The sequence below is a fragment of the Crocodylus siamensis genome, chromosome 6 (genome assembly GCF_052110815.1).
Source record: "Crocodylus siamensis isolate JL-2025a chromosome 6, ASM5211081v1, whole genome shotgun sequence".
Classification (NCBI taxonomy): domain Eukaryota; kingdom Metazoa; phylum Chordata; order Crocodylia; family Crocodylidae; genus Crocodylus; species Crocodylus siamensis.
Genome location: NC_143400.1, coordinates 9,470,214 through 9,480,742, shown reverse-complemented (window position 1 = coordinate 9,480,742; position 10,529 = coordinate 9,470,214). Strand labels below are relative to the sequence as shown.

The window sequence follows — 10,529 nt, the reverse complement described above, 5'->3', positions numbered from 1 at the left end:
ATCGCACTTCATCAGCAGCTACTGTAGTTCTGCTTTTATCTTTGTTGAAGCAAAACAACACACCTGGGACTTCCCAGGGAAAGCCTGTTTAAATATAAAGCACGTACTAGCTATTGTTGCAAAGCACAGCAGCTGCCAGCCTCACTGTATCAGGGAGTTACATCAGGCAGCAGGATTCAGAAGAAATAGGGTTTTTGCTCGCCTTTGGAGAAAGCGATCCAGCCCTGAAAGGCATAAGTTAACTTGCAAGTCGGTGGATTGAACACTGTAAAGTTGAAGCAGGAGCTATTGAGCAGGATGTCACGTTACCGGTCTGTAACAGTACAGGGGCTTTCTGGATGGAGGTGAAATAGGGAAGTCAAAGCAGCATCTGAATGGGGTGGGTCCTTGCGAGAGGGAGGCTCCGGGGACGGGAGCTCAGATCTGGGGCGCGTCGTGTAAGTCTACAGTCCTGCAGCTTTCACCTAAAGGAGAATCAAACGACTTTGGGTGGATTCATTTTGCTTTGCACCTTCTGCCGACAGCTCTCAATGCATTTGACGGGCATCAGGTGAGACTCTAAGCCACCTTGAACTCCAGTTTCACAGACCACCTCATGCTACAGAGCAGCAAAGTGAGTGGGTCAGGGTCCCAGAAAGCAGGGAGTGGCAGAGATGGAGGTAAGGCAGAAGGATGGGTCAATGACTCAGGTGCCAGCATGGGCTTTAGGGGCCATGGACCACGGACAAGTGACTTTGCCTTTGTGAGATGAGGACAGGTCTGCCCTGCCTCCTGGGGCATGGAGAGAATCAGCACAGTCAAAGTAACCAAGGATGCATCTACACTGCAGTGCAGTGCTACTCAAGCTAGCTTGTCCTGCTGTCATGGCTAGCTGGCTTCCATGCATTTTTGCATGGGTTAATTCACCCTGCAGCCCTCTCTGTGCCGTGTCCAGGATCCAAGCCAGCTTGTTTAAACCCAATGGGAGTCTCTCTCCACAGAGAGTTTCATCCGCAGCATGGACCTACCCCAGACAGACGGACTTAAAGTATGTCTGATGGCACTGACTACTGAGATGGGACACGCATCGACCTGGAAGATGGCACACAGTCCACCCTCAGCAAGTTTGCAGATGACACCAAGCTAGAGGGAGTAGGGGATATGCTGGAGGGCAGGGCTAGGATTCAGAGTGACCTCAACAAACTGGAGGACTGGACTAAAAGAAATCCCATGAGGTTCAACTAGGACAAGTGCACTCGCGACAGAACAATCCCATGCACTGGCCTGGGGACAAACTGGCTAAACCCCAGCCCTGCAGAACAGGACTAGGGCGTGATGGTGGACAATAAGCTGAATATGAACCAGCAGCGTGCCCTTGTTGCCAAGAAGGCTAATGGCATCCTGGGCTGCATTGGGAGGAGCGTTGCCAGCAGATGGAGGGCAGTGAGTCTTCCCCTCTGTTCAGCACCGGGGAGGCCACAGCTGGAGTCCTGTGTCCAGTTTTGGGCCCCCCACCACAGAAAGGATGTGGGCACATTGGAGAGTCCAGAGGAGGGCAGTGAACATGGTTAGGGGACTGGGGCACATGACTGATGAGGACAGGGTGAAGGAAGAGGATTTGTTTAGTTTGGAGAAGAGAAGACCGAGGGGGGATTTAATAGCAGCCTTCAACTCCCTGCAGGGAGTCCAAAGAGGACAGAGCTGGGCTGTTCTCAGTGGGGGCAGATGCCAGAACAAGGAGCAAGGGGCTCACATTGCAGCAAGGGAAGTTGAGGTTGGATATTAGGAAAAAACTCTCACTCGGAGGGTGGTGAAGCACTGGACCAGGTTACTCGGAGAGGTGGTGGAGTCTCCATCCTTGCAGGTTTTTAAGACCCTGGTAGACAAAGCCTAGGCTGGGATGATGTAGCTGGGGCTGGTCCTGCTTGTAGCAGGGGTTGGACTAGATGCAGCCTCCTGAGGGCCCTTCCCATCCTCATTTTCTGTGATTCTACGTGAAACCCAAAGGGAGCCTCCACTGTACGCTCTTGACTTCTCTGCCTGGCCGCTGGATGACACCAACGTCTCAGTCAAAGAGCCTCCGTGGAGCAAGGAGCCTCCAACAGGCGCCTTAGGGAAGAGCCTGCGATTTGCTCGCTGCACAGTCTCGGGTTCCCAGCTGAATCTGGTGCTCGGTGCCTGCGGATGGCTGCAGCGGGAGCCTTCCTAAAGGCTGTTTTCCAGCCCCCGGCACTGGGGGGAGGCTCTGCCCAGCCAGCCCCCAATCTAGGCCAAGGGGCAACATTTTTATTTTCTCACCCACCACCGGAGAAGCCACCGTCTCGCAGGGAGTAGGAAACTACCTGCCACAGTGGAGCTATACCAGAGCCAGGCTCTGAGCCCTGCCTTTTAGGGCTGCATAGGGGCTTTCATCATCCTGCCATACCAGAATAGACCCAATGTCACTCCTGTTATTAGATTTTAGTGGGTGCAACTATGGAAGACTCCGATCTTGCACGTTCAAAGGCAGGAGCGCATACACCTGCTGTGTGCCTCAGCATGGAGTCCTCGGGAATTCGCCATCTTCAGGCATCATCCAAATCACTGCATAGGCAGCGATTTGTTAAAGGCACCTCGCCAGACAAAAATCAGCAATGCACACAGATATAGCATATCACAGCCCAGCCACCTATTCTGCTTCTGCCTTGCTTGCACGGGCTGCAAAGTCTCCTGGGACAGGGGCGAGGGTGGCGTGCACAGCGCCAACTGCAATGGGGACTGGGTCTTGATGAGCTTTAGGTACTAAACATAAGAAAACATATGGCTTAATATTGGCACAAGAAGGTCCCGCTGCTGTGCGCTGAGCATCTGCTCCGAAGGAACCAAACCCAGACGGGACTCTTCAAACAAAACCATGTCTCTTTATTTTAGGTTCATGTCAAGTGGATCCGAAATGCAGGGCACATCCCACATTCCTGGAAGGGCTCTTGACTTACAGGAGAAGCAGAATCATTTGGAAACTAGTGTCAACTACCGTATTCAAGTCTAAACACTTAATAAAAAACAAAAGGTATTTTTTTCTGTTCGCTTTGCAGCTGTGTTGTCTTTCCCTTGGAGGTTTAAAAGAAAAACACCAGTAGAGAAAAATCCAGCTGCATGGTTTGAAACAGGAGGTAGAAAGTGGAGGAAGGTGGTGGTACCAATAATGCCAGGACAGTTTAAGCCAGAAGTCCAGTGCCCTTTGCCCAACTCAGAGGAAAGTATGGTCTTCCTGGGCTGGACTCACCAGGGATCCCGTAAGGAAAGCTACTAGCGCCTCCTGTGTGTTTTCTAATGGAAAACAGGTGAGGAAGCATCATGGCAGGGGAAGGGTCGTGAGAAGTGAAACGTTGATGCTGATTTAAAGAATTTTTTTTTTTTAAGTAGTTTTTCTTAAACCCCAGCAATCACAGCAGGCAGCCCAGAGTAAAAGTGGCACTAAGTGTTTCATCACGCTGGCACAGGCGATCTGTTATCAGGAGTTGCTTCACCGCAACAGATAAACCAGTGTTTCATGTGCGCCCCTCCCACCTTTGCCCCCCACAGGGACAGTCTATTGTTTAATGCCATCCATCAGCATCATCTTGCAAGCTCCGACAGAGTCCGTCCCCCACGGCGCGCCACCACGATGCAGCGTGGCTGCCAGCTCTCTCGACAACCTGCGCCCCACCACGGGTCAAGGAGAAACGATGAATCAGCTCTCCTTTGGGGATCAGCTGTACTGAGAGGTCTTTCATTTGCAATGCGGTCAGTCCTCTTTGCCGCCCTGGGCTGGCAGGAGCGCCTCGACCGGAGGGAACGCACGCACTGCGCAATGGCTGGGGAGTCGCACAGCAACAGCGCACCCCAGCATCAGCATTTGAATGCAGTCGTTACCTCCTACTGAGCCGCGGCGAACAGCTAGCGTGTCTGCAAAGAGGAGGCAACAAGATGCTGCACATCGCTCCCCTGCAACGCTTCCTGACATGGCCTGATTTGCCTTCGACCATATTCCACCTGCAAGAGCGTAACAACAGGTAGCTGCCGCAAGCACCATTTTTGGCACGAGACAGCTGGCAATACCTCCTCAGCGGGATATTGCATTCGGTCCCTTCCCCCCGTTCTTATGGCTCGCGATCCAGCCGCTCCGGGATGGTACATGGGTTTGAGCGTTTTAACTGATGCTGCCCTGATGGAGACGGTCCCAAGTTCCTTGGCTTCGGATACATGACGGTTATGACACTTATGTAGCTGCAAACAGGGGGTTTGCTTGGTCTCTCGGAAAAACGATACAAACAAAATCTCATCCACGTATTATGATGCCATCTTAGTCCCCCAAAAGGCACAGAATGGACTTCAAGGCAAATGTGAACTGCAGCATATTTAAGGCTTTAGTCTCTTTTAAATAAAAGGAGAAAAAGTCTTAGCTTCCATTTCCTGAGTGCACTTGGGGATGGATAACTCCAAGCGAGACGGGCTCACGGGCTACCCTGTCCACGCCTGGGCTTTGGTCTTCGCATGGTGCCTTAGGTGAAGAACCACTGCTGATGGAGATCCAGCGGGTTGCAGGAAGCCATGGACGGGTGCTCGCCTCTTGCGGATAAACACGTGTTAGAAGCCATGTTTCTGATCAGCCGATCCTATGAGAAAAGGAGATTGGGCTGGCGTCCTCCAGAGAGCTCGAGGGACAACTCAAACTCTGCAGAGGGAGTAACGGAGACGGGAGGAAGCAGGGAGACTTGCCCCACACCAGTGCCCAGCAGTGGATCCAGGAACGGGGCGGGGAGGATGGGGCTGCCCCCCATGTTGACTACGTGGTTTTGTGCAGCTCCGGAGCCCAGGAGGGAGGCGGGGGAAATGGAGACAGGACTACTGCTACCGTTTGCCTTTGCCCTCCCTTCCCAATGAATTCGGCAGCCAGGAAAAGGAGCCGAGCGGCAGCAGCGTTGGCCCCCGGGGCACTGGTGGGCACGAAAGCAGGAGCTCTGGGGAAGCCCCGCGCTGAGATCTCACAGGCAGCACTGCCAAAGGGGGTGCAGCCGTGTTCCCCCACCCCTCGACTCGGCACAAGGGATTCAAGGGGCGAGAAGCACTCGCTCACCCGAGTCAGCTCCCACGCCTCGCTTTCGGGCACGCGGGAATTTCTCCCCGTGAAGTGACATTCTCCCAGCTCCACCGGGCCGAAGCCGGAGCGGAGGCAGAGCTGCTTCCCGATGTTGTGCCGCAGGTCCTTCTGGGTGGTGTACTCGAAGTACTGGGGACCAAGAGCAGAACGGGGAGAGGTGAGGATTGCAACCTTATGCAGCAAGACCCCTCCTGCTTTCCACGGCACCACCAGCAGCACCCGTCACTCCCTTCGCAGAATCGGAGATCATGAGGGTCGGGAGGGATCTTAGGGGGGGTCACATCGAGTCCAACCCCCTGCTCCAAGTAGGACCGTCCCCGCTGCCTGCCCCCACTCCACTACTTTCCCTACTACTTACCCCCCGTTGCTGCTTCCCCCAGAGCAGCAGTGCGGGGAATGAATTTAAGATGTTCCCCCGGTACTTAGATTCTACACGTGGAAAATGCTAGCAGATTCATAATTTGCCACGTACGGTAACTAAGTATTGGAGGGGTCATCTAATTAATGGATTCAAGAGTTAATATGGTCAGTTCATCTTGCTGTTGCCTGCTTCTCTGGAGGGAGAGGCATGCAGGGAAGAAACAGGCCGCTCTCAGATGCCTTCAGCTCCCTGGAAGCGGGGTTTCCAAAGAGGATGGAGCGAAATTGTTCTCAGTGGGGGCAGGTGACCGAACAAGGAGCGATGCGATCAAGCTGCAGCAAAGTTAAGTTTAGGTTGGATAGTAGGAAAAAAATTCTCACCAGGAGGGTAGTAAAGCACTGGAACAGGTTACCCGGAGAGGTGGTGGAGTCTCCGTTTTTGGAGGTTTTTAAGATCCGGCTCGGCAAAGCCTTGGGTGGGATGATCTTATTGGGGCTGATCCTGCTTTGAGCAGGGGGTTGGACTAGATGTGACCACCTGAGGCCCCCCCCCCAGCCTTGTTTTCTACCATTCAGTGAATCCGCAGAGGACTGAGAGGCGCACAACGACACTGATGCATTACAGCTTCTGCCTCTACTGGGGGCACTTCATTGTGCATCACTCCAGCCTCGACTGGTGCTGGGCTTCCTCCTTTCCCCAGTGGCTTCCCCAGGGGGATGGGGACTGCTGGGAAATGGCCAACCAGCCTCCTCCCCTACAAACCTGATTGCCCCCCATGCCATGACAAGGGTACATGATCAGAGGCTTCCCTCCGTGGTTGTTTTCACCGACATCCAAGCAGCTCTTGGTGCCTTCATTTTTAATCTGTAAGCAAAAAGACCAATCAAATTGGGAACAGCTCAGGTTGGAGGCTTCTTCCCTGTCTTCTGCCATTAGGGACTGGCTCAAGGAACAGGCTCTGGACTCCACACTGAACCCAAGAAGGCAGCCCAGAAAGTCCAGCTGCCCGCATTTATTCTTTAGGGACTAGGAATTTGTGACTGGGTTGTGCTCAGGACTCTGGGATCTTGCCATTGCTGCTCCCTGATGCAGGAATTATTTAGTCTGAGTTTTGCAACGCCAAAAAAGCATGCATCACCCAAACTGTACTAGCAGCTTTTGCCCTGAAGTTCACAAAGGCAGGGATCCTCTCTGTGTCTTGCATTTGTACAATGCCTGGCACGGTGGTCCACGAGTAGTACCACAATAGCATCTACAAACCCAAGGAGAGAGTTCAGCTTAACCAGTGGGATGTTCTCTTGTCTCAGCTTCTTAATGCCTGAAGAGGGTATGGTCTTTCATATGGCTATAGTTTCTCAGGCACTGCATGTATTTTCACAGGAGGACTAGGTATTTTGGGCCAGCTAATGCCAAGAACTCCTCATGCTATTTGCAACTGAGCGGGCAGCCGTCTCTATCAACTCGGTTTACCAGACTCGAGTGCAGTAAGCACTTGGAGACCAGCCCTGCAGGTGACAAGTCACCTGCCTCCTGGCTACACCTGTACTCAGGAATGTCGGAGAGAAGGGTTTGGTCCAGGTCAGAATCACGTTTTATCAGCTCAGGTCTGGTTAGTCAAAGAACCGGACTTGCCTGTTCCTGTCAAAGGGTGACGGCCTTTTTCAAGTGCTTCTAACTCTTTTATTGTGAGCTGGAATGAGCTCTGCTCTTCGATCCCGACTCTGAAGGACAAGCCCAACCTGCATGTTTCTTTTCCCCTTGAGGCGCTGGCTGAAGACATCAGCTATTATTAGCAGCGGTGTGAAAAAAAAAAATCCCCTTAGTCTGCTTGGTGAACCAGTTGGTCTCTAAGGCTGCCCTGCCCTGCCTTATGCCTGACTTTGGACTAACACTGCTAACCACCTCTGTGCTTAGAGATTTTGAATGCCAACTTTCTCAGCTGGGATGGTATAAGCTTATGTCAAATGCTTAACAGGCTGGAACTGAACAAACAGCCTGCCTGCCTACTTTGGAAACTTCTCTGCGGTTTGTTTAACTAGAAGGCAAGGCTACTGGGTGGAAACCTCAAAGCCCGTGGAGGTCCACTGAGCCCTGAGTTTGCACTGGATCTGTGCAAACAGGGTGACTACCTATCCCTAACTGGGCAGGACAATCCCAGGTTGGGAACATCCGGGCTGCACGACTCCAGGACAGGATTTGTCCCGGATTTGCAGCATTGTGCAGGGATCCGTGGGAAATGGTGAGTTGCCCCTTGCAGGCTGGCAGCCAGGAGCAGGACACAGGGGGTGCCACGTGCACGTGCACACCTGCACACATGTATATGGCTGGGAAATCCAGGCCAGCAGCCTGGAAAGCAGCTCCCTGCAGAGTAAGTCTATGGGGGGGAGGAGGAGGCAGACTGAGGCCCCCTGATGAGGGAGGGAGTGGGGCTGGGTGCACTGCCTAGCTAGGGTGGTGTATGGAGCATGGAGCGGGATGCAGCCAGGGTGACTCATCCAGGGGGTATGAGACATGGAGGGAGGGAGCATGGCCCAGCCCTGTGGGGTGGGGAGAAGGGATGTGGCCCAGCCCCATGGGGGAAGGCAGTGTGGCTCAGATCTGCAGGAGGAGGGGGCCCCAACCCAGCCCTGCAGGGGAAAGGGGACACGGCCCAGTCCCATCCAGCAAGGGGGAAGGGTATGCTCTGGAGGCAAGGGGAGAGGGCATGATCTGACCCCAGCCTGCAGAATTTGTGTGGGAGGGTAGCTGTATTTATTGCCACCTTTCCCCTGCCACCAGCCTTCCTGATCCATGGGAAGCCCCATGGGCCAGACCCCTATGGTTTCACAGGCCACATTTGGCCTGTGAGCCAGAGGTTGGACACCCCTGGTCTACAGAGTTTCCTTTGTGGCTTGCCCTTCTCAGTGGATTTTTGTGGGCTCCAGAGCATGAGACCCCGGCAGAGGGATCCTGCAGCAGCACCAGTGCGCGTCTACCGACCTGACCTGTCTCCAGGAAAGTTGGGTCTTCCATTCAAGTCCTAACTGGACCCAACCCTGCTTAGTTTCCGAGACCAGGCGTGTTCGGGGTACGGGAAGCGACAGGTCGAACCAAGGGAAGCAAGCGGGAAATCCACAGCCACGTGCACTTACTGCTCCGTAGAAGGTGGGGGTCAGGTCTGGGATGAAGATCTCGGGGTAGATGGTTTGGAGGTACCAGGTGAAGTTCTTGCAGTGCAGCTGCTCCTTGAGTTTGAGCCTCTCTCTGATGTCACCATACGTTTTCTATCAACAAAGTCAGGCAAGAAAATTAAACTGACTTCCCTGGGAAGCAGCCATACAAATCCCCGCGTGCCCCTTACCAGGCTTCCCACCAGGCATCAGAAAGGTGGGTCCCATCATGGCCCTTCTTGGGAATCTATATCTTTCCTTCTTAGCACACTAACAGCCCCAAAGGGGAAGTCTCCCAGGACAATACGTCACTGGAAAATGCAGCTCAGGCAGCACAAGGCATTTTGGATCCAGTCCAGATTTGGGCACCGATAAGAGACCAGTGCAAAATGCAAATCGTGGTTTGTTGACAAACCGAGGAAAAAAAAAAAGAAAAAGAAAAATCATTTTTATTTGGCACAAAAACAAGACACATGTGGCTAACTGGAAAGCTTCCTTTATGATCAAGCAAATTGTTCTGGCTCCCCTGGATCTTTAGTTTCGGATCTGACCTTTCAAGAAAAGAAAACTAAATTTGAAAACTAATAGCGTGGAGAGGAAAACCCCCCAAATATTCTGGTTCTGAAAGCGCAAAAACCTGTCTGCTTCGAATGTCAGAATCTGGATGCTGCTGAAAATGAAGCACTGGAGGAACCAAGATGCAGCTGCACTGTGTTTTGCTGTGGCCAAATCTGCATTTGCCACAAAAAAAATGAAAAAGAGCGAGCACAAAAAATATTTGCCTCATTCTGATCCGGACCCAACTGGTTGAGTGGGAATCTGGCACAGCCCCCTGTCCTTTGATGCAATGGTCCCACCATCTCTACCGGGACCTTGAGGATGATGCTAAGGATCATTGCCCAGTCAAAGGACGCCACCTTCTCTGCTGAAGGAGGCAACGGAGGTGACATCTAGAACCAGGCTCCTTACCTCCTTGGCCATCTGTGAGGCCTGCTGGTTCCTCCTGTAGAAGATTTCCTTGTAGTCGTCCATCCAGACCTCCGCCAGGCGCACCTGGTTCCGGGAAATGACTTGCGTCCCCTTTGGGAAGGTGTGGGGGCTCTTGGACCGAAACACGTGCCCCACGACTGAGCAGGGGAGGATCTCCAGCTGCCCCCCGCACTGCCAGACCTGCAGCAGGAGCAAGCCCCAGGACAACAGCTTTCAGAGGGCGCCTCAGCCAAGCCAAGCATTGCTCCGAGAAAGGGAGTGACGTACAGAACCGGACCAGCCCGAGGCCTGGTAGCATGTGCTTTGGGCTGTTTTATTACGGCATGTAGTGTGATGGCACCTTCACACGCACGGGTGACCTGGAGCCGCGCTCGCCGCTTGTGGTTAAAAGCCTTTTAACATTACCCGTTGCTCTTACCCTGAAGGACATTTCCACATTCTCCCCTCCCCAGATTTCCATCTGATCGTCGTAGGAGCCAATGTGTTCGAAGTAGGACTTGGAGATTGAAAAGAGGCCACCAGCGAAGGTCGGGGACCTGAGGGGACACGGGAGCAGAGTGTAAGGAACAGCACGGAGCGCTCTTCCATCGTGCTTCTCGCTCCTCTGCCTGGCAAGTGTATCGTCTCCAGCCTACGGAGGGGCACGTGGGGTCTGAATTTGGCTGCAGCTGCTCGCCTCCATAACAGCACTGCATCGGTCTGGTCTTTGCATTACAGAAGGATGAGGTTCTCCCCCATGGCCAGGCCCCTTTACGAGCCATCTGCAGGCGACTCCCCCACGGGCACGTCAAGTCACGGCTGACAATCCCTATTGTTGCTTCTACTACGGTCGCATCCAAAACGTCTGTTTCCAGAAACGGGTAGGGGTAGGGATGGTGTCTAGAGCGCTCTACACCCCAGCCGACTGTTGCAAGGTAGCGCAGTGCCA

General features: G+C 53.4%; 1 protein-coding gene across 4 annotated transcripts in view; it reads right to left on the bottom strand.

Moving 5' to 3' along the window:
* Positions 1–2,859: 2,859 nt before the first annotated feature.
* Positions 2,860–10,529, bottom strand: part of GALNT6 (polypeptide N-acetylgalactosaminyltransferase 6) — a 30,978-nt gene continuing 23,308 nt past the window's right edge. For all 4 annotated transcript variants that reach the window (XM_090051523.1, XM_090051522.1, XM_090051526.1 and 1 more), the window contains 6 exons: positions 10,020–10,137; positions 9,581–9,781; positions 8,594–8,725; positions 6,225–6,326; positions 5,078–5,230; positions 2,860–4,616 (listed from right to left, as the gene is read on the bottom strand). In XM_090051523.1, coding sequence (XP_089907649.1) covers positions 4,503–4,616; positions 5,078–5,230; positions 6,225–6,326; positions 8,594–8,725; positions 9,581–9,781; positions 10,020–10,137 — 820 coding nt within the window. In that variant the 3' untranslated portion in view covers positions 2,860–4,502. The remainder of the gene's footprint in view (positions 4,617–5,077; positions 5,231–6,224; positions 6,327–8,593; positions 8,726–9,580; positions 9,782–10,019; positions 10,138–10,529) is intronic.